Here is a 27,896-nt window from a genome sequence, read left to right as displayed (position 1 = left end):
CTTTACCTCCAGTTAACAATACATACTAGTAAAAATCCACCAATATTAAGAGTGCAAATCTTACAAACTACGGTTATACCAACAGATGTTTATTCCTGATAGAAAGAAACAACATAAATCAGAAAGAAAGTGCAAGAATGAATTTTACCCAGATGTCAGTGGAAGCTTTAAATTGAGAGACAATCCTTAGGTTTGACTTGCATGGGAGTTCTTTAGAGACCAGAGGGGGAACAGAATCCACAGTATGCTTTGGAGGGGTATCAGTTCCAGTGACTGGATGTTTTGGACTTTCTGGTATTCTAGGAACAACCACATTCGGCTGTGTGCTTCCAGCTTCGGTATGCACCGAATCTGACAAAATTTCTTCCTCTTCTCCATTTACACTTAAAGGCTCTTTTTTGGGTTTGATATAACTGCTTAAAAGTAAACTACTTTTCAGCCTAGAGAATGACTTTCCCTCATTCTGCTCATTTTTTCTCTCTTGTCTTTCAGACAACAACAGGGATCCAATGATTGATTCTTGCCTTTGACTGAGGTTTTGTGTAAGCGAAGATTTATGGGATGTCGTCCTTTCAACTTCTTCTCCAGAATGTTTCCTCATCATTTCAAGTGGGGAGATCTGTATTGGCTTCTCAAAGTCCTTCTCCCAGGAGTACTTTTTTTCATTATGCTCCAAATTCAGTATTGGTTTTGTGTCTTGACTTATCTCCAGATCATCATTTTTCTCTTGTGGGAGACTATCACTATCAATGTGATCGCTATTTGGGGAACACACATCCTCTTTGATAGGGGGAAGAGTGGCATACATAGATAATGCAGAATGCCGTGGCTGTCTTGGGACTCTCTGATATTTCATAAATTCAGGAATCTCCAGGTGTCGAAGTGTATTAATCCACATCGCCATATCTTTAGAAGATTCTTCTTCACTCTGCAAATTGTACTGATCTCCTGTATACTCTTTTGTAATGTCATTCCTAACATGAACCATATTGTAAGCTTGAGAGCCTTGTACAAATTGAACTGATTGCTCTGATAGGTTTGTAAGCAATTTTTGCACTGAAGGTTCAAGGACATCAGTAGACCCTTTGTCCTCTGTATTTGACTGACCTGTGGTTTGTGTGTCTGCATCCTGCACACTTTCCTGACACACTTTTGAAGTTATCTCTGAAGAGATCTGCCCAGAATGAGACTCTAGGTGTCGAAGTGTGTTAATCCACATCTCCATATCTTTAGAAGATTCTTCTTCAATCTGCAAATTGTACCGATCCCCTGTATACTCTGATGTAATGTCATTGCTAACATGAACCGTATTGTAAATTTGAGAGCCTTGTTCAAGTTGGACTGATTGCTCTGATAGGTTTGTCAGCACTTTTTGCACTGAAGGTTCAAGAACATCAGGAGACCCTTTGTCCTCTATATTTGACTGATCTGTGGTTTGTGTGTCTGCATCCTGCACACTTTCCTGACACACTTTTGAACTTATCTCTGAAGAGATCTGCCCAGAATGAGACTCTAGGTGTCGAAGTGTGTTAATCCACATCTCCATATCTTTAGAAGATTCTTCTTCAATCTGCAAATTGTACCGATCCCCTGTATACTCTGTTGTAATGTCATTGCTAACATGAACCGTATTGTAAGTTTGAGAGCCTTGTTCAAGTTGGACTGATTGCTCTGATAGGTTTGTAAGCAATTTTTGCACTGAAGGTTCAAGGACATCAGGAGACCCTTTGTCCTCTGTATTTGACTGACCTGTGGTTTGTGTGTCTGCATCCGGCACGCTTTCCTGACACACTTTTGAATTTATCTCTGAAGAGATCTTCCCAGAATGAGACTCTAGGTATCGAAGTGTGTTAATCCACATCTCCATATCTTTAGAAGATTCTTCTTGAATCTGCAAATTGTACCGATCCCCTGTATACTCTGTTGTAATGTCATTGCTAACATGAACCGTATTGTAAGTTTGAGAGCCTTGTTCAAGTTGGACTGATTGCTCTGATAGGTTTGTCAGCACTTTTTGCACTGAAGGTTCAAGGACATCAGGAGACCCTTTGTCCTCTATATTTGACTGACCTGTGGTTTGTGTGTCTGCATCCGGCATGCTTTCCTGACACACTTTTGAATTTATCTCTGTAGAGATCTGCCCAGAATGAGACTCTAGGTGTCGAAGTGTGTTAATCCACATCTCCATATCTTTAGAAGATTCTTCTTCAATCTGCAAATTGTACCGATCCCCTGTATACTCTGTTGTAATGTCATTCCTTACATTAACCGTATTGGAAACATGAGAGCCTTGTACAAGTTGGACTGATTGCTCTGATAGGTTTGTCAGCACTTTTTGCATTGAAGGTTCAAGGACATCAGGACACCCTTTGTCCTCTATAATTGAGTGACCTGAGGCTTGTGTGTCTGCATCCTGCACACTTTCCTGACACACTTTTGAACTTATCTCTGAAGAGATCTGTCCAGAATGAGAATGAAAACCAGTGGATGAAGTAGGGTTTCTATTTTCAACTTTTTGTGCTTCCTGTATTAGCAAGTTTCTGTCGTCAGTAACATAGTCACTTCTGTATTTATCAACAATCGCTTGAATATCATTTTTATTTGCTAATAAAGAGTTTTCACTATGGCGTTCCACTTTGGGGTCCATAGTTATAAATTCGACTTGTTTATGCAGCTCATCAGTAGGCAGAATACTGATTATACCATTAGATTGATTTAGTACATTTTCTCCTTGGTTTATGGCAACTGGTTTATATTTGTTGTGTTCTACAGATGCTTCATTGAAGGATGCAAAAAAGATAACATTTTGAGAATTGTTTGAATGACCTTTTATATCTTCAGCAGTAAGGTTGATTATATGCTCAGCTTGGATGTCCTTTGAAGATGAATCTGTGAGACTGGCATAATGGTTTTCCTGAACTACAGGTTTTTCACTGCTTGGTTTTTCATTCGTATTTTCTACTGATTTGCCCGTCATCAGTCTGTAACTTTGAATGTCTACTGTGTCTTCATCTTCTAAGCCACTATCATTTTCTTCTGGGTTCTCCTCCAAGCACTCATCTATCACATTTACATTTGGGTCTATCACATCCATAGGCTTCTGTATCAAATATTCTTTAGACTGAATGAAGCCATGTTCTTCTGATACATTCACTGAACATATGTAATCAAACATCTGGTCTTTGTTATCATCAACTTCCCATCTGATATTTTCATCTGTTTCCTTCGTCAAAGTCAGAATATCTGTTGCATTGTCAGTCTGGTCTACTAGCTGTTCCAGTTTCTGTAACCTATCTGTAATTGCCTTGTGATTATACTGCTCCACTGATGCTTCTTTTGTGGATATGTAAACTAACACATCTCCAGCCACGTCTACGGCTAATGAGCCACGCATATTTTCTACTTGGTTCTCCTCCAAACTCTCATCTATCACAATTACAGGTGGGTCTATCACATCCTTAGGCTTCCGTATCAAATAATCTTTAGACTGAATGAAGGCATGTTCTTCTGATACACCAGCTGAACATATGTAATCAAACATCTGGTCTGTCTTATCATCACCTTCCCCTTTACTGATATTTTCATCTGTTTCCTTTTCTAAGGTTAAAATATCTGTTGCATTGTCAGTCTGATCTACTAGTTGTTCGAATTTCTGTAACCTATCTGTAATTGCCTGGTGATTATCCTGTTCCACTGATGCCTCCTTTGTGTATGTGTAACCTAACACATCACCTGCCTCACCTACAGCTAATGAGCCACTCATATTTTCTGTTTCATTCTCCACTGAAGGAGTAATATAAACAATATCTATATTGTCATTTGCCACCTCTATTTTTTCCAAATTTCTCTCCCCTTGATAATATGCATGTTCCACTGATATCTCCTTTGAAGGAATGTGAAATAACAATTCCGAAACTCGGTGTGTTTTATCTTCATCGTTCATGTTGATGTTGCTGTCTGCTTGATCTTCTTTTTCAGACATAATATCTTTTTCAACAATTGTATGCATGTGGATAAACTTTTTACTTGGTTGACTTGTAGCTTGCTGTAGACATTCTTCAATGGATGGTGCAAACACTAGTGAATCTTGAGTTACACATGTCACAATATCTATTGCATCGTAAGTCTGGCCTACTAGTTCTTCGGGTTTCTGTAAAAAATCTGCCTGGTCATTATCCTGTTCCACCAATGCCTCCTTTGTGTCTAAGTAGACTAACATATCACCTGCCTGGTGTACATCTAACAGGTCACTCATATTATCTGCTTGATCCTCCATTGAAGGCGCAAGATCAATGATATCTATATTATCATTTGCCATACATTTTTCCAAATCTTTCTCCCTGAAATCATATACATGCTCCACTGATATCTCCTTTGACAAGATATGAAATAACATTTCCCTAGCTTGGTGTGTTTTTTCTTCATCCTTCATGTGATTGTAAATTTCTTTATTTACTGGATTGATGTCTATTATACCATCCTGATGTATGTGGGTAAGCTCTTTTTGTTGTATTGTAGATTGTTTTTGAGATGTTTCTTTTGATGGCACTAGTGCATTTTGAGTTAAACATGGCACGTTTTCTATGTCATTTCCAACTGGCAAAATTGTACAAACGGGTTTGTCATTTGTGACTACAGAAAAAGTCTTGTCTACATTTTGGCTAGCATTTGAAATCCTGGCTTTGTCCTCACTTAGACCTACAGAGTGCTGCACAACTACCTGTAAGTCTCCTTCATGGATTCCTGAATCATAACTTTGTTTTGTATGCTCCTGCTTTGTACTTTCATTGTCTGCTTTTTGCTGATTTGTAGACCCAAGATCCAAACCGATTTTATCAGCAGCTATCCCATCATTAGCCTGATTTCTGTTTTCTCCAGATTCACTGCTCTGTTCAGTCTTATTTACAGTTCTGTAACCTTTTACTTCTGGATGAGAAATGATTATATTTCCAGCTTTGGTCAAGACTTCTGATATTGGCTTGTCTTGTTCCTTTTGCTCTGACTCATCTTCTGTAGATGTATAAACCATCTGAGCTTTAGCTTTGTGCCACCCATTATAAGAGTTATCATTCATATAATCAGTGTGAATATTCTCAAGTACCATGGATGTAGGCCATTGACCACTATATTCTGGAAAATCCCATATAAATGATCTTGTTTGTGTTTTTCCAAAAGTGTTTCCAGAGACTGCTGTCCCAGTTATTATTTCTCCGGGTGGATTAATATAATTTCTGCGTGTAACTGATTCTGTGTTTGATTCAGCAATATGGCAATGCTGGCTTGCATCTTGTGTTGCACCCTTGTATACATTTGTAGTTACAAATGGAATAGTATAATCTAAAAATATAGGTTGCTCTGATGTTAAATAGTTCATATTAATCATATTATCTGATGTCACAGGGTTATCCATTACTTTATAATTTTCTGTTATATGACTTTCAACTGTGCCAAAGAAATTACTTTGTTCATAGTAGTCATCTGATTCTCCTCTGATAATTGTATTGCTCTTTGTGAATACACTTTGGTCATCAGGAGACTCTGTCTGCTCCCAGGATATAATTGCAGGGTCCTGCATCGGCCTTTCTTGTTCTGCTAATTGTAGCATAACTTCTTCTCTAGTACCTGTGTCTCTCAGCTGTCTTTCTGAAAGTTTGTAAATAGCTGTTAATGTATTTGACTCCAGGGTCAAGTTCCGATCAGTTGAACTTTCCCCAATATTATTTAAATCGCTTTCATCCTGAAGAATAGTCATCTTATAAGAATTCTCAGATTGCTCTTTACTAGTTATAAGTGGGTTAGTGATTAGGACATTATTATTTATTTCTTTTGCTGTACCTTTATACACTTTTATACTTGCTTTTTCTACTGGTTTTGCTGAAAATGAATCTGTACCATAGTTTTGGTAGCCATCTTTATTATATGTGAATGTAAATTTATCTGGGCTCTTGTTTAATACAGGTTTAGCACAATCCATATTTCCATCTGTCTGCTCATGAAGTAGTCTAGGTGACAGAGATCTGAGGCTCTCCTTTCTCCAACCTTTTGGCGATGTGAGAAACACTGACATAGTCCTTGACTTATCTGGTGGAGGTGTAGGTGTCCTGGGATGAACATGGAGATCTTTGAGAGGTAATATTGTATGTTTATGTTTGGTCTCTTTAACCTTTACATCCCTGTCACGTAAATGGATCATATCCTTTTCCAGAACTGATCTACTGTTCATTTCCTTACTGCTTTCCCAAGCCTGTGCTGCATTGACAGAATCTTTCCTGGCCAAATGAGGGAATAACTCATTACAACCTTTTCTGTCCAAAGATGGTTTAGGGGGCTTGAAAACTTGAGAGTAAATTGGTTTGTGAAGATCACCAAGCTCATTTTGAGTTACAGTATATTTTTCTCTTACAGAACTGTATGAATTTGGTTTCACACTTTTCAAATTATGGATAAAATCTTCTTTTGAGCCATTACTTTCAAACACTTTCCTCATATCCATAACATGTCCCACATAGGAGTTTCTATCCCTATTGGTTGGTACTCTTGATACCTCATTATTACTTAATACCATTCTGGAAGGCTGAGCCCTCCCTGGGCTGTGGCTATGTTCGTTATCGAGACTGCACTTCTTTTCCATATTGGGAGACTGGGATCTATAATGTTCAGGTGTCTGCTCACAGACCAGAAGGTCCTGCTGTTCATCCCCTGCCAAACTGATATCCCTGCAGAAAAGAGAAAACAAAATTAATCAAGGACAAAATATTTTCTTTTTAAATTACAACTGTGCAGTATAGATATGGGACCTGTTATCTAGAATGCTCAGGACCTAGGGCTTCTCGGATAATGGATAATTTGGATCTTCATACCTTAAGTCTACTTAATAATCATGTAAACATTAAATACACCCAGTAGTCAGGTTTTGCTTCCAATAAGGATTAATATATCTTAGTTTGGATCATATACAAGGTACTGTTTTATTACTACAGAGAAAAAGGAAATAATTCTTAAAAATTTTAATTATTTGTATAAAAAGTCTAAAGGAGAAGGCCTTTCTGTAATTTGGAGCTTTTGGATTTCCGGGTAACGGATCCTTTACATGTATAATATTTTTAAGAGACTTTATTGTTGATTTATCACATGTCTGTCAATTCTACCTAGCAGTAATTATAGATACTACTTGGTAAACCAATGCCAACTCTTTAGTATTTAACAATATATTTTCCGCTATTGAATCATTAATTTTAGTGTGGAAAATAATTGTCCAACTCCTTTCAACCCATATGTCATTTTCATTGAAGAGTAAAGGTGGCCATCCACATAAAAATTATGATCTTTCCTGCAACCATTGGTCGCAGGAAAAGTAGTTATTTTTCATTACAAACGTTAAGAGCTGAGTCATCAGAAAAACAGGTAGAAAATAGAATTCTACGTCTATCTAACGATTCAGCAGTCAAACGCATTGTGATAAATTGACTCTGATATCAGTTTGTATTTTTCTAACTGTCATAAAAACATTCCTGGCTGGTTAGTTTAGATACATCATAAAATAGATCGAACTGCTGTGCATCCCAAACTGCTGGGAAATACTAAAGAACTACCACTAATCCGTGTATGTTCTTTTGACAGAGAATCAATTTAGCATAAACCCCGTTATACTTTGCCAGAACAAACTATCAGTAACTGCTGGTAAGTACACAAGTAGATCTGTTTTTTGTGGTTGGGAATAGGATAAGATATCGTGTATAAAGTTTGTGCAGTTGACAAATCTGGGAGGGAGTGGCTGCTTATCAGAATGCACAGGTCAGGGCAAGTCAATAAACAGGAACCTGTTTGGGTTTGTCACAGCAAAAAATGAAAGTGTTTTTATGTTGTGTACCTCAATAGTGCAAGTCTGTGAAAAGGTGCATGGTTTATAAAAAAGAAGGAATTGATACCAAACACACGATGGCTACTGTAGCGGGGTTAACCCCTACATCTTTATTTGCGTCAGTGATGTAACGTTTCGGGGCGTACCCCTTCGTCAGACATGTAGAACAGCCCGTACAACTTTTTATACTCAGTAATAATAACTACTAGGGTCACTAGTAGCCCACGTCACATATTTTGGTATATTCCAGATGTTTTGCCCCAAAAATCATTTTTGGCCAGAGAAGCACTGAAATTGTTCTAGGACTGAAAAGTACCCACATTGTTTACCTGTTGACATCTCAGGCAAACTATTGGATGGGCATCAGCACTGTGTCACTGTTTGTAGCACAATATGAAGTGTTCATCTTAGAGTTTCCCTGTCTCCTGCTCTATTCTACCTGCCCTATGGTCTGTGTGTGCAATACTTTGGCTGCCCTATGCTTCTTGTGTGTGCCAAACTCTGCCTGTCCTGTGCTGCTTGTGTGTGCTATACTTTGCCTTCCCTACGCACCGTGTGTGCCATACTCTGCCTGTCCTGTACTGCTTGTGTGTGTCATACTCTGCCTGCCCTATGCTTCCTGTGTGTGTCATACTCTGTCTGCCCTATGCTACCTGTATGTGCCATAGTCTGCCTGCCCTATGCTCCCTGTCTGTGCCATACTCTGCCTGCCCTATGCTCCCTGTGTTTGACATACTCTGCCTGCCCAATGCTTCCTGTTTGTGTCATACTCTGCCTGCCCTGTGCTACCTGTATGTGCCATAGTCTGCCTGCCCGTGTAGTAACATGGGTATGGTTTAAAGCATGTGTGGTTTAACACTGGCTTCCATTATCGGCCCTCCACCATGTAGGATAGAAAGATTCCAGCAGAAGTTGGACAGCACAGTTCTAGGATATTGGTAGACATTAAAAATCCATAAAAGTTTAAGGGGGAAAATGATGTGGTTCAGGTAAGCAAAATTAGGAACTATGCCTAGGGATAGTTGATAACTAAATATAATGTAGCAATGTTCAGGCAAGCTGTGATTTGTTGAACGGTGGGAGTGTATTGGTAAGTGACCTAGGTAATGTGTGAGTCAGTTTCTCATTATGCTTCGCAGTCATTTTAGAAGAATCACTTTTATGACTTATATTCATCATCATGAACCAGTCTGTCAAATTTTTCTAAAGGTGGAACCCAAAGTGCAGTTCTGCATTAATAGAAAAAGTTCACTGTAATAATCTTTTCCTTTTTAGCAAGGTAAGACATTGCGCATAAAGATTTTTTTCTAGCTGCCAAGCTAACAACAAATGTAAATGTATTCATAACATACTACATAATGACGTCCAGACTGTGCAGCAACAGATAGCTGAGAGTGATCATACCAGAGACTACCCTAGTGCACATTGCACTTGAAACTTAAAAGATGAAACACAGAGGTAGTTCAGCTGCACCTCAGATTTACTTCCCCAACAACATCTACAGTGGCAGCTCTGCCAGTTTTTCAGAGAGTCACAGAGTGCTATTCCTTCCCTGATATATTGGGTGGGCTGGGGGGAAACAAATATTATTGCCGTCCCTGTGTATTTACATACAGCATGAAATTATGGAAATATGTAGTTGTGAATGTAACATTAATCACTACAGCACCTATCAGACAACAGCAGAACACAACAGTAAAAAAGTTCACGGACTGTCGCTCATAAAACTGTTAACAAGTAACAAAGATAAATACATACTTCTGGAGTCCTTGGGACTGAGCATTTATATATCTACAGGCAGTTTCATATTCTCGTTACTATGACTCTCATATTGGTTGTGCCCAAACTCCAGCAGAGAGATCCCACCTAACCCTCCACTGCTCATCCACTCACATACTTTAGCTTCAACTGATGTCAGTAATACAGAATACCAAAACAATATTTTAGTTTAACATATTTATCAAAAATACACCATTTGGTAGTGTTTGTCTTCTCTTTCATCCGTTATAGTCTTTGTGCAGTGTATTTAATTTTCTCAACAGGGTATTTAACAGATAATAAGCTATCTGCCTGTTCAGCATTTCCAACATTGTTATATAAGCACCTAGTTGTATAGTGAGCGAGGGGAAATCCAAGCCCTTCCCATTTTCTTTTATCCTATAACACTGCGACTTCCCCAACCACTGGACTTTGTATCTCTGTCAGTGGTTTGCAACACACCTGCAGAATACAGAGTCCAAACCTTGAGCAACAGCCAAGCTCTGGAAACAATGTAAGCAGGATAAACTACTCTTATATATAAAAGCACGAAAGGGCGTTTGCATTATTTCTAGGAATATATTTCTTTTTGAAGTGGTCAGGTATAGCATATAACATCCATCAATCGTCCCCAAGCACTGACAAACACTAGCACTCATCTATATTCAAAATTATATGGAGTGGAAAGGAAAAAGAGAACGTTTTTCTCCTGTATCTTTCTAATTCTACACAGGTATACTCTATTCTATTAATCAACATGAATATGTATCTAATTGAATCATACTACAGCTGGACTGGTAAAGAAATGTTGTTTGAAGTCAAGCAAAAATAACCTACACAGCGCTCTGTAAACAGATTGTCTATGCCTTACATTCTCTATTCCATAAATCCATTTATTTTTAATTTCCTCTCACCTGTAAATATATGTTCCCCAGATAGATTTATTATTCCTAGATTACTACAGGTGATTTAGTCCTCCTTCCCATTAATGTCCTTTTCTTACCTGTCCAGATGTGCCCTCACGCAGGTTTCTCCTCCCCTCAGCTCAGAGATCTTCTCATCCTCCAGGTTTGTATAGTTCTTTGGCTGCTCTGTGTGAGCATGAGCTGTCAGTGCTGTAGTACCCGCCCTATGATGGCCACATGCCTGACATTCCAATGAAGGTGACAGGTTTAGATCTGGTCCTACAAGTTCCTCCCCTATTGACATGGCCCCTCCCAACTCAGGCACATCTGTTTCATCCATCTGTCCTTCTTTTTTCATGGTTATGATGATTTCATAACGGACTTTGTGTGGACCTGGAGTTGCCTGGGATTCAGTCACATTCTGCGCCAGTGCTTCTTCTTGGACAGCTGGATACGGTGGGTTTAGCTGAGGTGTATCTTGCTCTTCATTTTCGGAACTTGGGCACTTCGGATGTGTTTGAGAGTACTGATATGGTTCTAGGGATTTTTCACTCTGAGAGGGAGAATGAGGGGCTGAATTGATCTGCTCTTCAGTCATTGTAACTTGTGATGTGTTGTAAGTCAATTCACCATGAAGACATTTATCTTCTTCACCTTCTTCTTGTTTTTTCAAAACTGGTGATGGCTGCGGCTTATGGTATTCTGGCATGTACTCTTTGAGTATGCTCTGTGCCCAAAAGGGGAGAACTACCTGCTCATTCTCCTCCTTTTCATTAGAAGACATAAAGGACTGCAGCTGAGTAATTTTATCTCCAGCATCCTCTTCACTGGAGCAATAACTTACAGTACTATCAGCCAGGCAATCAAAGGTTGCTGATATTTCTAGGTTTTTTTGGATATTCTGATTGTCCTTGGGACAAAAATCTGAGCTTTCCAATGCTGACTCAGTAAACAAAGCTTCCACATAGCAGGATTTTGGACGCTCATCCTTCAGGTCACTCACGCTATCCACAGGTCTGTTCAGCTGACCCAAGGACCAATGAGTGTCCACTAGGGTGGACTCAGGGGAAGCCAAACCACTGCCATCTAAGACACTGGGCTTCTTCTTGCGCCAGGTCAGACTCCCAAACCGCTGCAGAAAGCCTGGGGCTGGCAAATTCATCTCGGAGGAACTAAGTGATCGGGTCTAGAGGATAGAAAAGTGAGAGAAATTACAGGAAAAGGAAAGAAAAAAGAGAGGGAAAGAGCTAGATAGGGAAGAGGTGAGGAAAGGACTAGAAGAAATAAAGAATTTAAATTTTAAACATTTATGAAAGTTAAAGGGAAACTCAAGTAATATACTAATGCAGATCAGTGTTAAATTGCAGTTAACCAAAGCAACCAAGTAATTGCCTTTATTTTAAACTTGTACTAGACTGTACTTCTGTAATTGCTGCTAGTTGCTATGGGCAACTGCACTGGTGATTTAACACTTTTGTTAGTACATTAGCTGCAGAATGTAATAGTATAATAGTTAAAAAGTAAGGTAATGGAGAAAATAGGGACTACAGTATTGGATTACTCAGAATGACAGTTGTAAAAAGGTTGTGGTAATTTACTAAAGTCATCAAGGTGCAAACACTGGGCACATTAATGTAAAATGGCATAATTTATCCAGAAACCATACCAATGGTTTCTTTAAAGGTATTATTAGTCTGTATACATTTTCTTTTGACCCTTTATTTTTCTCTGGTTCAGCACCATGCAGACTTTAACAAATAACCTACAGTATACTTCAGAAAGGTTATTTCTCATGCAGTTCCCAAAAATCACAGTAGAGTGCACCCTACTCATAGACAATGAATAAACATTGCCCTGCTATGCCTCTTCAGTTCCGTATTAACTCTCTAGGTAGGCTGTCTCCTTTTGTAGGATACTGGTTATATCCCCTAGAAATATGTTCCAGGAAATATTGCAGCAAACTGGGATGTACAAAAAAGATAGAATCATGCAATAATTTATCTCTTGAAATTTAACATTTTTTAACAGTAGATGATTCGTGTTCTGATGACATCATGTTGTTATCCTTGTTTCTTCTGTATTGTTTTCAAAAAAAGCTTTCTATGGGTAACTGTAAACAACATGTAGTGTTTAGTCAACACATTTTTTGAAAAAAGTTTACCTAAATTTTTTGCTTTTGTGCTAAAGTTGGCCATGCACTGCAAGATCCGAGATTGCTAAACAAGCGTATATTTCCCAGATATGCCCACCTTAGGGTATATGAGACAAATGATTGGATCACAGTGAAGGGAATGCAGGCCATATATATTTGCCTGTTCTGAGGGCAGATATTGGTTGGGCAGGCCTGTCAGAGGGCCCATTCACAAGCAGACTTAAATTTAATGTTAAAAAATCTTTGACTTTGTAGTCTAAAATCTTTGACTTTATATCCATAAAGCCATAAAGAATGCCTAAAATGCTGCTTTGTGAGAGTTAAGATGGCCATACATGAACAGATTTAAGCTGCTAATGTGGACCTTCAAGATTTAGGGGTCTATTTATCATGCTGTATATAAAGTGGAGTGAAGCATTACATGGTGATGTTGCCCAGATCATCCAATCAGCAATTAGATTTTGTCAGAAAACAAAAGCAAAGATCTGATTGGTTGCAATGAGCAATATCACCGGTAATGTTTCACTCCACTTTTTACACAGCACGATAAATAGACCCCTAAGTCTTGAGGGCCCACATCGGCAGCTTAAATCTGCCCATGTATGGCCATCTAATGACTCTGGCGGGCCCTACTGGATGGGGACTAGCTTGCTGCTCCTCTAGGGGTTATACTACTGTTAGACAAAATACATAACAGCTTGAGATAATGATATTGTATAATAACTGATTTATATTTAGTAACAGAAACTTTCCCTGGAAAAATTAGATGTGCTTAACTTAAGGTTTTAACTTAACTTAACTCTGCCACCTTTAATTCAGTCAAGCCTGTTGTTTGCTAATTGAGTTGTAGCTAAAGCTGTGTATTAGGTTTTAATTCATACCTCCCATATGAGGCAGAACAATAGGTTCTGGAAATAGGTATTGTGAAAGGCAGAAACCTGCAGTGACTCAGTGGTAAGGAATGACAGTTTATTGGGACATGTTAAATATAAACAGCCCTGATGCCCTTTATAATGACTTTTAAACCATACTAAATACTGTAGCTGCACTAAGCATGCATCCCGAAGCCATGTACGACTGTTAGGGCTCTTACAGACGAGCGTTTTTACCTGTGCTCCCCTGCGTTCCGTTTTTCTGCGTTCAGCCGCAGGGGAGCGCAGGGATAGACGCATTACATTTTTTCCAATGGGGCTGTACTCACACAGGCACGTGTAGGCGCCGAACGCAGGAAAAATGCAGCATGTTGCGTCTCAACCTGCGTTCGGCGCCTACACTCGCCTGTGTGAGCACAGCCCCATTGGAAAAAATGTAATGCGTCTATCCCTGCGCTCCCCTGCGGCTGAACGCAGAAAAACGGAACGCAGGGGAACGCAGGTAAAAACGCTCGTCTGTAAAAGCCATACATGTAACTGTTCTCGTTTACCCACACCAGACAAATTTGCACCTGGGCAGTAACCCGTAGCAACCTATATGTGATTAGTATTTTTTTTCAGCCAACTGCAAGTAGAACAATGAAATGCATCATTTGACTGTTTGTAATGGGTTACTGCAAATTTGCCCAGTGCTGATAAATGAGCCATTCACAAGCACACAGTGCAAAGTGACACTTATATATAAACTGAGGCAAGTTAGCTAAACCCTAGTTAAACTAGTAGTTGCACTGATGCAGTAATACACTAAAAAAAACAAACAGGGAAACCCTGTGCTTTAGCGCAAAGCATTAGGAAACAGCCACTCTTTCAACACTCCATCAAGAATGCAAAATTGTGAAATATATAAACTATGCAACTAAACTCCTTCCTCTGACCTTTGATGCTCTTTTGGAACTTCTCGACATGGAATCTTCAGCTCTGTGGTATCTGAGGCGTGGAAGACTATGGCCCCATCCTTGCCTCTCGTTTTCTGCATCACTCCTGTACAAAAGAGACATCAGGTTATTTTGACAATATAGCTTTTACATTGTGTTTTTTCCATGTGACCTCCGCCTCACTTCCATTAGTACTGTATACATATTATAATATATATATAGCAATTTTATATGCTTTTTCAACTGTGTTTATTTAGAAACCCAAACACAAACTGTCCACTCATTCTAAGAACAGGTGATCTTGCAGTCATGGACCATGTGACAGAGAGGGGCCTAGAGATGAAGAAGAGCAATATATGGATCACAAAATCTTGGTGTTGGGTGGGGGTTTGTGTGGATCATTGGCTGTGGTTTGGCCCACAGTTTTGTAATCAAGTTCATTATAACTGCCAAAATATTAATATTCAATTTCCAACTAAAGTAAAATATAACCTTTGCATTCTAAGTAAATGTAAACGCTACCACCTTTTCAATCCTTTGTGCACTTTTAGAATAAAACTTGACATAAATGTAAGCAAGTAGTTGCAGATACCACTGAGTAAAGAGAAGAACAACATGAAAAGATTTTTGCAGTGACATATATTATATGTCCAGGGTCCAGAACTGAAGAATACCCATTGTTATTGGCTAGGGAGGCGTACAATTAACACAATTTCATGGAAAAAAATGCATTACATTAAATCACTCCAGTATTTACTCCCCTTATCAGTGATCTTGTACTTCTGGAAAGCTCTGTCCAACAGTCATTTTCAGATTGCTATGTATTATGATAAAAATGTATTATGGCACATTAATTCATTTAATAGAATCAGTGTTCCTTGTATAACTACATTGTTTTGCAATAGTATCTGTACTTCCTACTTTTCTCTGCTTTCCCAGTATCAGTTTTTGTGTACTTCACTGTACGCAGGTTAGGGCAGTACTGCTACAAGTTTGTTGTCCCACCAGTTTTCTTTGCCTTGAGCTAAACAGTGCACTACTTGGCATATCACAGATCAATTCATTCATTCAGATGCCTAAATATATGTTAAAGGAAAACTATACTCCCAAAATGAACACTTAAGCAACAGATAGTTTATATCATATTAAGTGGCATATTAAAGAATCTTCCCAAACTGGAATATATATTTAAGTAAATATTGCCCTTTTACATCTCTTGCCTTGAGCCACCATTTTGTGATGGTCTGTGTGCTGCCTCTGAGATCACCTGACCAGAAATACTACAACTCTAACTGTAACAGGAAGAAGTGTGGAAGCAAAAGACACAACTCTGTCTGTTAATTGGCTCATGTGACCTAACATGTATGGTTTGTTGGTATGTTTGTGAGTACAGTGAATCCTACGATCCCAGGGGGCGGCCCTTATTTTTTAAAATGGCAATTTTCTATTTATGATTACCCAATGGCACATACTACTAGAAAAGTATATTATTATGAAAATGGTTTATTTACATGAAGCAGGATTTTACTTATGAGCTGTTTTATGCAATATCTTTTTATAGAGACCTACATTGTTTGGGGGGTATAGTTTTCCTTTAATATCAGGCCCAGCCTTGCAATCATTGAGTTCTGGCAAATACCAGAGGCTCTGTTGTAAGATGCCATATAGACAGTCACTATCTAGTGGACTGTTTGGACCTCTGTGTACTTGAAATTCCAGGGCCCATTTTGAATCCCAGTCCAGAACTGGCTAATATATAATAGAAATCCATTCTGCAGCCCTCCAGTACAATCTTTTCTAATCTAGTCCTAAACCAATCCTTTCACCCTAATAGATGAAAGTAAATATTTCCCTGGCACACAAAAAAACAACAACTTGGCAAATTACACCTTTCTATAATCCTTTTGTTTTGTATATAAATTCTCACTGTATATTACCTATCTATGAATCAAACACATAACTGTGACTGTGCATATTATTTTATATAACTGCTCTGAATAATAGTTATTGAGCGGAAACAGAAACATATTTGGGGTTACAATTACATATTTTTCTCTTGTAATTTGCAATATCGGTAACAACTGCATCCAAGATGCACCCTTTCAAAAACCCCAGGACTTATTTACAAAGTGAAATGCCGGGTGCAAAGTGCAAAAAAATGGAGCCATTTGCCATGTAGGTTTATGCTGCAGAAGAAGAAATACAACATGTTAATACTGAAATTTAAATACTTGAAAAAAAACTCCATTAGGATTTCTTATAACCTGAGATAGTGCCAGATATTTAGATATATTTAGATAGTTCTGCCCAGATATTTAGTCCTGCCCAGATATTTCTTGTTTGTGTCTTAGTGAATCCCTGGCTGATTTAGAAATGGTTTAGCAATATAGTTTTTGATTCACAGGAAGGATTAACTAACACTCTGCCTTATCTATCGGTCCTTATGTGTGTGCTGTATTTGTGATGGATACACCCTTCTACTTTACGATGCTGAGAAATATGCTGGTGCTTTATAAATATGTGTTAATTATAATAATAAGTGTTTATAATATGTGTGGGAGCGGTCAAATTGACATCCTAACATGGGGAACATAACATCTACAATGAAAAGGTGTTTTAGTAACCAAATAATACACAACAATTATTTTTAATGTTCTAGTATGCGCTATATATGGCAGATTTCATTAGTAAGGCTAAGGCCAACCAGGAAGCTGACAATTGTGACACTTGTGACACTAGTCATTTGTATATTTTTTTCTTCTCTTTTCTTTGTTCAGCTTCTTTCCTTTTCTCATCATCATTCCGTTATTTAACCCTCCTTCTTATCCTCTTTCTCTGTATTTTAGCTGTCTAATATCTATTTTCTCACACACTTTTAATGTCTTATCTCATCCTCTGTTTTTTTAGTTTTTAAATCCATCATTTCCTCCTGCTTTTTTCCCTGCCTCGATTCTCTCTATCATTCTTTCTTTAATTTGTCTCAGTGGGCGGTGCATACTCATTAAATAAAGGGTTCTATAGGCTTCTTTCTTCAGAAGAAGAACTGCAATGCAAGAAATGTAAAAAAAAAATTAATAAAAAATGCCACAGGATTATCACTATGTAAATCAGGCCTCCATATAATGAACTTGTCTTGATACAGCTTCATATTTCTTTAGTCTGAAGCTGAGTTCACTCTTTGCTTTTCCTGTATATATAATGGGTATATATTCCCATAAAGCCCTTTTTCCCATTTGAAATTTAGGGGGTTATTTATTAAAATAATGTATGTAGAATGTATCTAATCTTTTTATTAAACCACGCTCGTCCAAACTCCCATCCATGATTTTATCTTATTTATCAATAAAATAACTCAAAAAAGTCATTTTGGGAGTGAAAACTCGAATCGTACAAATTCTTTTGATTTGACGCTCAAATGTATTATTTATGGTTTTTGAGTTATTTCGTTTTTTATTCAGCAACTATCCAGTTTGCTATTTCAGCGATGTGTTTGCTAGGGTCCAAATAACCATAGCAACCACACACTGATTTGAATAAGAGATGGGAATATGAATAGGAGAGGCTTGAATAGAAATATGATTAATAAAAAGTAGCAATAACAATCAATTTGTAACCTTACAGAGCAGAAGAAGAAGGCAAATAATTCAAAAACTATAGAAAATAAATAATGAAAGCCAATTGAAAAATTGCTTAGAATTAGCCATTCTATTACTTAACTTAAAGGTGAACCATCCCTATCAATGTTAGAAAAACCGTCACAATAGAAATTAGAAAGTAAAGTTCAGACTGGCAAACTGTCATTATAAATACAGGGCCAATCCTGCCATTCGACAAGGTGAGAAGCTTGCCTTAGGCAGCAGGGAGCAGCCAGTTATCATCAGTTATCTTTATGGTCTAAATGTTTTAGCAATTTTTCCCCACTAGAATTCTATGGCAAAATAAAATGTACTGTATGGGAAAATATGCTGGGCAATTAATGCATACGATTTTAAAGACTAAACTGTAAATAATGGACTTCCATTGGGCCCTAAACCCTGAGAGGGTTTTAACATGCATCTGTGTGTTACTTGTATCTAGGCTTTATGTAGATACACATCAAGCAATGCCATTAGCAAACTATCAAAAGCAATGACCAGAAACTGGAATGCAAATATCTAATATGTACAATAAAATATCTACTAGACTCACATGTTACTATGGAAGAATAAAAGCTACTGCCATTTAAAAGGATCAAAGAGTCCACCTGGATCCAACAAGTAAATCTTTAAAACGAATGTACAATTGTTGTTCTAAGCATTTTTGCAATTTACATGAATTTGTTTATATAATGAATTTTGTAACAACATCGCCACCTGCTGATCAGTTCTTTAGTCGGGAGAACATGTCAGAAAAAAAAAAAAAAAGAAAATGGGATAAGATAAGTCATCTGAGGTTTCTGATTTCTTTCCTAAACAGAGCATGTCATGATTGAAGGGCGGGTCATCAATTAACAACAGGCTGTTCTGGACTAAACTAAACTATTTGTGGGTGTATAGCAAAATTATGAAACTATGAGTATTAGGTAAGAAATGGAATTCTCTTTCTACAGAGAATGTTTGGACTCCTTGAGAAGTCCTAGCTATAAGTTAATGAATGGGTGCAATTATTTTTTATCTGTATTAGAGGTTATTTAAATTATGAGCATAAAACAATATTACCTTAAGAGACCTTGAGACAGATCACTCCACTGTAGCATAGATATGATAATTGTGTTTTTAGTCCCCTAGCCAGACAGTCTGTCCTTATGTCATTTGTGAATTACCCCCTACTGTGAGGTTTCCTCAGAATGTGGATTCTAGAAGGCTTATTGAATTGGGAAAAATTATTAAGCGGAACCCTTTCTATGCTGAAACTTACCGTTCCATCATGACAGAGCAATGTCAGAACAGTTCTCTTTTTTTGTTCTGTAGCATGATCAATGATATCATCTCTAGGTACTGACCATTAGCTATTTTTCAAAAATAATTAATGTAAATGGCAAAAAGTGCTTAGAATTTTTATTTTTTTAAGTTTTTTTAGTAATATTGCACTGGAGAGAGGAACTGCTAATAGTTTCTTGTTAACCAAACTTTATCCTTTTTCCATTGTGGCCAGGCCCAGTCTGGCAATTGGTAGATAGGGTCTGCTGTAAGAAGCCATAGAAAGTCACTATTTATTGGCATATGGGGTCTGTTTAGGCCTCAGTGAACTTGAAATGCCAAAGCCTATTTTGAATCTCAGTGCAGACATGTTTGCAGAATACAACACAAGAAGAAACTAGAAATGTACAATTTACAGCACTGTATAACCAGTACAGTAAGCTGTTAAAGAGGAGGAATGTGCCCATTAGAGTCTGTAATGCATAGTTGTATAAGCAGCACAAAACCTCACCTATCTGCAAGGTACTGCAATCAGGTACAGGCAGCTACTGGGTCAGGGGGACTTATATTATATATTATATATGGATATATATTGTTTTTAGTGGTTTGCATTTTAAGACTGCTAATACCAGCAAAATCTGAAAAAAGCTGAATTTGCACAATCCAAAATTATTGCATTAAAGAGAAAATTCAGGCATTACCCAAATACAGAAGTCCAATGCTTTCTACCCCCTAAAGTTGTCTTTGTCAAGGGTGAATTAGGCAGAAGGAATTGTAGAAAATAACATCTATAAGTATGGACATCAGAAGCCTTACATTCCATCTGGGAAGTGGTCCTAAATGGCATCTGGTGTCAAACCCCCACCTTAGGGGGTGCTGTAATCAGTGAATTTTCTCTTTATTTAAGTCATTTTGGAGTGTGTTAATTACAGTCTAAAAATGCAAATGTCTCATGAACCTTTAAAATAGAAAAAAACATATATATAAATTGCAAAAGTGCTGACTGTGTTAGTCAGCGCAGGATCCATGGGTGGTACGTGGGGGGATGAACACAGACTTCCCCTCGTTGGACCCTGGCCTGCCCCTACCCACCCCCTACCTTGCTTCTCATCCAGACAAGTAAGGTAAGGAGAGGCAGGAAAGGCAACCTGCATCACTCTTGTGCCTCCTGGGGGGGGGTCAAGAATGACCCCTATAATCAGTACTGAATTATGTCATTTGTGTCACATGTCACTGAAACATATATATTATAATGAATAATGTACTCTCTGTACATAAATGACAGCCTGCATAAAAGCTTATTTACTACCGTACATGACCTATACCAGTGTTTTTTTCAGTATGATTAGCTGCCTAGCACATATCCTGTTCCTGCTAGTTCAGTGTAGTTTTTAATTTAGAAATGTGAATTGTGGTATCAGCAAAAAAAAAAAAAAGGATCTGAGATACAGAGAACCAGCCAAGTACCAGGAACACATTTGGAGAGCTGTAATATTGATGCCACAGAAACCTTGTACCCGCTAGTAAGGCTACAAAGAATGAAGGTTACATTATTCCATGAGTAACCAGGTCATCAAATAATATAGTATATATGTGGCCAGCTGGACCCCCCACCCTCCCAATGATTTCAGTTCTCCTTTGTGAATTGGGCATAGAAGCCGTGACCCATATATGGGATTGCACATTGGCCTCTTTACACTGAGATTTTTTTTCTATTAGGAAAGATCTAGTTCTTTGTGCCAATATCGCCCCTCATATAAGATTTCAATATCACTAGACAGGGCTGCCCAACTGGCGGCCTGCAACCTCCCTTGTTTGGCCTCCCACCTACCTGCTGTGTTTGCTTACCATGTGTTATCTTTAAATGGTATCACTACAGGCCCCTGCATTGTTTAAACCTCAAATTCAGATTTATCCCCTGTATTGTTCACACCTGTGATCCCCCTGCATTGTTCACACTTGTTTCACCTCTGTTGTTTACACACACTGAAAATGCCCACTTTGTTAACCTGTTCACACTTTATACAAAAGGCTAATGGGGCACCAGCACTGTAGCACTGTATGTATGTACTACATACAGTGCCACAGTGCTGTACTACATACAGCACTGTGGCACTGTATGTAGTACATCTTAGAGTGGCCCTGATAGGTTTCCCTGTCTCTTGCTCTGTTCTGCCTTCCATATGCTCCCTGTGTGTGCCCTACTCTGTCTGTGTGTGTGCCCTGCTCTGTCTGTGTGTGCCCTGCTCTGCCTGTGTGTGCCCTGCTCTGCCTGTGGGTGCCATACTCTGCCTGTGGGTGCCATGCTCTGCTTGTGTGTGCCCTGCTCTGTCTGTGTGTGCTAAGGAGAGGGAGGAAATCTTTTTCATTACGGAGTATAGTGAAGAGTTTGGAAGAATTTGTAATGTTATAAGAAAACATCTTCCAGTGCTATATAATGACGCAAGGCTAGCAGACGTCCTGTCAGTAACTGATGTAAAATGTGTTTCAAGGAGAGCTCCCACTTTAGGGAAGATGCTGGCACCAAGTCTAGTTGTAACGGGAAGGGAGAGCTATAGGGATAACTGGCTGTCCACCAAGGGGAGCTATAGATGTGGAGCGACCATATGCAAAACTTGCAAAGTCATCTCCACTGGGCCAAGTTTCAGATCCAGCGTTACAGGAAGGTTATACCAGAATAACGTTTTTTATAACTGCAATACCAAGGGTGTGGTGTATCTGCTGGAATGCAAAAGTTGTAACAAACAATATGTGGGTCGGACTACCCGTTGTTTAAAAGATAGGATACGGGAACACATAAGATCGATCGAGAATAAGGATGAAGGGACTCCCGTAGGTAAACATTTTGCACTATGCTCCAAAAGAGGAATCCAGGATCTGTTAGTCAAAGTCATTGAACAAGTGAGGTTACCTCTTATGTGGGGAGATCTGGTGCGTTCACTAAATTTGAGAGAAGCATTCTGGATCCTAAAATTGGAGACTAGGATACCTAATGGATTGAACACCAGACATGATTTATCTTATCTATATAAGGACCAACGGGCCAATAGGCCCGGGGCGGGGACCGCCCCCCCTCCACTCTCCTCTCTCTTCCACCCCCCCTTTTTATACAGCCAAGTTCTTATTGTGAATTTTAAATGTATTATAATGTTGAGCCCAGTAGGGGTCGCTATCTACATTTTGTATATAACCTGTCTGTATGGTTCAGGATGTATGCCTATGATTAAGGGAGTGATTCCCGATACGCGTAGGGCGTAGGATCCCTGCAGGAGTATGCAATAAACCTGTATTCCTTTGATCGGAGTGCCGTCCATTTCTTTGGTGTTGATACCATACTCTGCCTTTGTGTGTCCTGCTCTGCCTGTGGAACATAAGCCTGGTATTTGTTCTGGGGGTTTGTTAGTATTTGAAAATAAATTATTGTTAGGGGGCCCTAAGGTGTTTAATCATGTGTTGGGGTGCTCGTTTATCCAAGGGGAAGAGGAGGCATCTGGATTTTAGGGTAGGTCTTAATATGACAACTTTGTTCACATATGAGTGATATCCCTGCAGTGAGCACCAACCATTTGGTTTTTTGGTGTGCTACCACTATTAATGTGGACATGATCTTGTGGTAACATGGGTGTGGTTTAAAGTCGATGTTGTTTAAAAACAGGGAATGGTCAACACTGACTTCTATTATTGGCCCTGCGTACCACAGAAGTTGGATAGCACTACACTAGAAAAATCAATGGAATGTCTTACAAAGTCAACTGTCCTACACAGAATGGAACCGGATTGCATTGACATTATATGCAATCAGTGCAGCCCTTATAAATTGATTTTACATGATCTGGGATGCTAACTGTCTGGTTTCTGAGGAGCCATGCAGCTACAATTGTCCTTGTGAGCATAGCCTGAAGCTGAAACCAAGCTTCTTCAAGTTTGTTTACCTGGATTGTCTTCTACCACGCCATGGACTGCTTAAATATACCTTTATGTTCTACTCAATTGTTTTTTCAGTCAGTGGTGTCCCTTTAAACAAACAGGGAGTTGCCTTGTCATTTATTATTACACTCAAAGGCTGATCTTAGAATGTGCCGATGGCAAAAAAGATTCTGTGAGATAACTAAGAGAATGATGGTTCATTTGTACATAGGGATTAGACAAATATGAGAATTGGAAGGTTAAATAGCACAGGGTTTAACATAAATGACAGGTCAAGCATTTTAGGAGCAATAAAGCATGAGAATTATATAGTAAAAGATAACAGACTCATTTTTTTAAATCATTAAAAGAGAAAGATTAAAGATTACGGAAAGATAGAAGATAATGCTTTTAGCAAGTATGTACAAGAGATAGCTAGAAATAAATGCATATATTAAAGATTAAGGAAAGATAGAAGATAACACTTTTAGCAAGGTATGTACAAGAGGTAGCTAGAAATAAATGCATAGATTTGGATTTCCTTACCCTGGGTATTATGGTTTACATATACAGTAGACACACACCAGCTTAATAAATAGGTATGGAGCCACAAATATATATAAGCTAGCAGTAAAAGAGAGAACTGTATAACTCAATATAATGTAAAGCAGAATTAAAAGTGGCTTGTATATAACAACATAATTGCTCATTTTCATAAAGGTTAGGTGAGTTAGGTAGGTTAGGTCCTTTCTATAGTAATATACATAATTGTGATCTTGCACCATCGCATAATAAAGTAAGTGTGTGAACATCATCTTTGTTTTATCTTTCCAAATATATCTGGGGACAATGTAATAAGTAATATTCTTCATTAGCCTGTTGTTGCATTTCTTAAGGCATACTTGAAGGTGGTGTAATCTTAGGGACCAAACTTTCTCAGTAAGAAGTTGTATTACATACACTACGCATTGGTTCAAACCATAAAATTCTCAATCTTTCTTCCACTGTCGGAAGCGATCGTTAAACAGTTTCTGGGTTTGCGAAAGTTATATTACATTTATCCAGAGAAAAATTTGTTCGCACAAAGGTGCAAATTTTTGCAATATGAATCTATTTTCTCTTTAATGACTTTTATTACATTCCCCCCATTATATCTATGAATATTTTTTTAAGTTTTTGCTGGGGTCACTAACCCCAGCAACCAAGAACAGATTTTTGGGTTTTGCTGTTATTCTAATTTTTTTAAATCTTTCTTTTGAGGCTTTTATTAATTCTGACTTTCTTTTCTGTCACGTTGCTGTGTAATTAAGTCTTAGCAATCAGATAGCATTTGAAATTCCAAGTCTAAGGCCAAGGGCACGCTGGGCTGAACCACTGCAGATTTTGGTGTTGAAATACATATTCTCATGTTTTAGCGCCAAAATTCTAACTGTGTGCCTGCACCCAGGCCAACGCAGTGGTTCCGGGTGTTGGCACAGAAGAGAACTGAGTTGAGCATAGGGGCTGATTCTCTGCCTGCATTTATCCATTAGAATACTGTTATCTACAGCATACTAAAAGTAAGTTTAACTGTGAATTATTCCTTAAACAGAACACATGTATATACATTTTATGCGGTGTGTGCAACCCCCCTCAACAGTCATATGGTACCCTTGTGGTGTCAGACAGTCATTGCCATGCTGAGTGATTCAGGAGGCCAGAGAAGCCTGTGGAGCAGGAAGAAAAGAAGCAACAAACCTAAGTGTGCCATTTATTATTATTATTATTATTATTATTTATAATTATTATTATTTGTATTGCCCTATAGTCTCCTGTACTGATTTCCTAAAAAGGGGATACAAACACAAGACATAACAATTTACTGAGCTGGAGATATACCTAGAGAATATCATGGAGAAATGCCAACCTGCAGGCAACCAACAGACATAAAAGGGACATAAAAGAACTGGTAGTCAGAAAGTGGAGGCATCTTGTGGTGGACTGAAATGGGCAATGTGTACAAAGGCAGGGCAATTCTATAAGAAAGTAAAAAAATGTTTTTATTTCATTCTACATACATTATACCCAAAACCCGGGCAAGGTCATTATAGGTGCACATACAGTATTGCCAGCATTCACTAAGGCTGAATATCTACTGTATGCCAATGTCACAGTCAACCAACAATTCATTATTCATTAGGATTAAGAAATGGATTGTATTGCAATACAATGAATACTGTCCATGCTAGCTCTGCTTTCAATAGGCACATGTAAAAGTCTGGGAAAATCCTTTTTTTTATGACAACATTTCAAGAATGTTCCAAGGAGACTGGCATTTATTATACCCACAGGCAATATACAGTTCTTTTGAAGTGTAATATTGACAGGATAAGACAGGCTAATTTTCTATTCTAACTACCTGCCAGTACAGTTTTCTGACTCAGTACTCCAGGATATATACAAATACACATATACACTTGGCACATTATACTAAGGTTAATATAAAAATGTATATTTTAAACATCCAACCCATTAGTCAGATGTGCCAAGTAAGATGATGCAAATCAATTGTGCCCAATACCTAAAAAGTCCTGCAGTGCATCTAAATAATGATAATTGGGCCAGGTCCCTTAGCGATACTTATAAATGTCAGAAAGAGTAATGTTAAGTGGATGTGAAAAATAAAAACCACATAAATCACAAAATGAAGCATCATTTGACAACTGTTTCACTGTCAGATAAGCAGACTCCTGCTGCACAAATATAGCAGCCCACTCATACAGGAACATGGGGCATCAGACAGGTAATGTAAAAGCATTGTGCAAATACTTTATGGCAAAGTTATAAGTAGCTTTCAAAGGCAATATTATAATAGATGTAAAAAAGAGTTTAATTTCTGGTGTCAGTATCCCTTTAAGCTGTTAATGATGTTATCCCTTGAAGCTGTTATGATGATGATATAATAATTATGCATTATTTCATAGTGAGAATACCACTATTAAAAAAATGTTTATTCATTACAGTATGTTAAAAATGGAAAAGAAGTCAAATGGTTAAGTCTGGGACATTTCAGACCAGCAGACTCTTATGGGACAAACCCCATTAGAAGTTTTAGCCTGAATAAAGGCACAGTGTTCCCTGCAGCCCTACATCTTCAGTTATATTACCTATAGGACTATACATGCAGTTATTCATTATACCATGTTTTCCCTTCAAAGTGTTTTATTCATATAATATCTTCTTTTATAACAGTGGAAAATGCAGTAGTAAATCATAAATGTTCTGGCTATGGCTGTCCATAGGAATCAACTATACGATCGATTCATATCTGCAAGCTATGATCCTTGTCCTTTTAAAAAATGGCAAGACAAAGACAATATTTAATACAAGCAGTGTCGGACTGGGACACCAGGGGCCCACCAAAAAACCTTAGACCAAGGGCCCACCATAAAACTTCAGACTCGGGGTCCACTCTCAGTACTATTTTCTTCCTCTCCTCACTCAACCTCTATTCTCCTAGTCTCTTTTCTTTACATATTATAATCTATTATTCCATCTATTTAGTCTCTTTGTTCTCATAGAGGAATGACCATGAAATAGGCCAAATGTTTAGCAGCATGAGGACCCACTGACACATGGGCCCACCGGGAGTTTTCCTGGTATCCCTGTGAGCCAGTCCGACACGGAATACAAGGAGCAGGAGTCAATGCTTGTATGTTTTTGGAGTATTTGAGGAAACCAGAGTACCCGGTGGAAACCCATGCGGACATGGGGAGAACTACTTACAGATTGTTCCCTGGGCCAAAACTGAACTCATGTCACCAACATTGCAAGGCAAAAGTACTACCCAGTGAGCATGTATTACCATCACCCAAACCAATACACTTGACAGGTCAATACAATCACTGCAATTTCAGCACAAACAAGTGAAAGGACTCCCAATAGAATTTCTATTTACACATAAGTAATGACAATACCTATCTTTGTGTCTAAGTATGAATAGCAACAATCGCTGCATAATCAATAGCTGCATTATGTAAAGGTGGCCATGCTAGACAAAGGAAAACAAAACAAAATAATTGCATGGTAAAGAATAACAACCCTGCAGTCTGTTTAGTGATTTCCAGCTTAGCAGATGAGTAGAAAAATACTTTAAAATGGGCCTGATCCATCTAAATTGCTCAAAGACATTGGCTTCCTGCTTAATAAAGATAGCCTGGCCAGATTGTATACATTTCTTTATCCACACATGCTGAGATTTGTTTGATAATCTGCACCCTGGTAATAGCCTGTGTGATATGTATATATAATGAGGTTAGCCGGTGGCAGCAACACTTTTGGCCCTTCAGCTGTGGATGAGCCACAATAGTCCCAGTTATGACGGTGGTCACAGAAAATACACGGCTCTCCTGAAAAAATTGAAATGACACTTTCTTTATACTTTCCAATGCCCTCCACTGACTGTTCCTCTTAGTTATGCTGTTTAAATGAACTTGAAGCAATACTTATGCAATTTGTCTCTGCTACAACAGTTAGGTTGCAAGAAGACTGCATGACATCTTGCGTTTCCTGGTTAAGCAGGACAGCCCAGAATGCTTGAAAATCTTGCTAAATGAATGATAATTGACAA

The 27,896-nt window shown here is 38.3% G+C and overlaps 1 protein-coding gene across 1 annotated transcript in view; it reads right to left on the bottom strand.

The window, feature by feature from the left end:
* Positions 1-27,896, bottom strand: part of crybg2.L (crystallin beta-gamma domain containing 2 L homeolog) — a 57,077-nt gene that overhangs the window by 25,820 nt on the left and 3,361 nt on the right. The window contains exons 2-4 of the mRNA XM_018246441.2: positions 14,484-14,589; positions 10,623-11,710; positions 149-6,716 (exon numbers count right to left, since the gene is read on the bottom strand). Coding sequence (XP_018101930.1) covers positions 149-6,716; positions 10,623-11,710; positions 14,484-14,589 — 7,762 coding nt within the window. The remainder of the gene's footprint in view (positions 1-148; positions 6,717-10,622; positions 11,711-14,483; positions 14,590-27,896) is intronic.

The sequence above is a fragment of the Xenopus laevis genome, chromosome 2L (genome assembly GCF_017654675.1).
Source record: "Xenopus laevis strain J_2021 chromosome 2L, Xenopus_laevis_v10.1, whole genome shotgun sequence".
Classification (NCBI taxonomy): domain Eukaryota; kingdom Metazoa; phylum Chordata; class Amphibia; order Anura; family Pipidae; genus Xenopus; species Xenopus laevis.
This window is presented reverse-complemented; position numbering and strand designations above follow the sequence as displayed.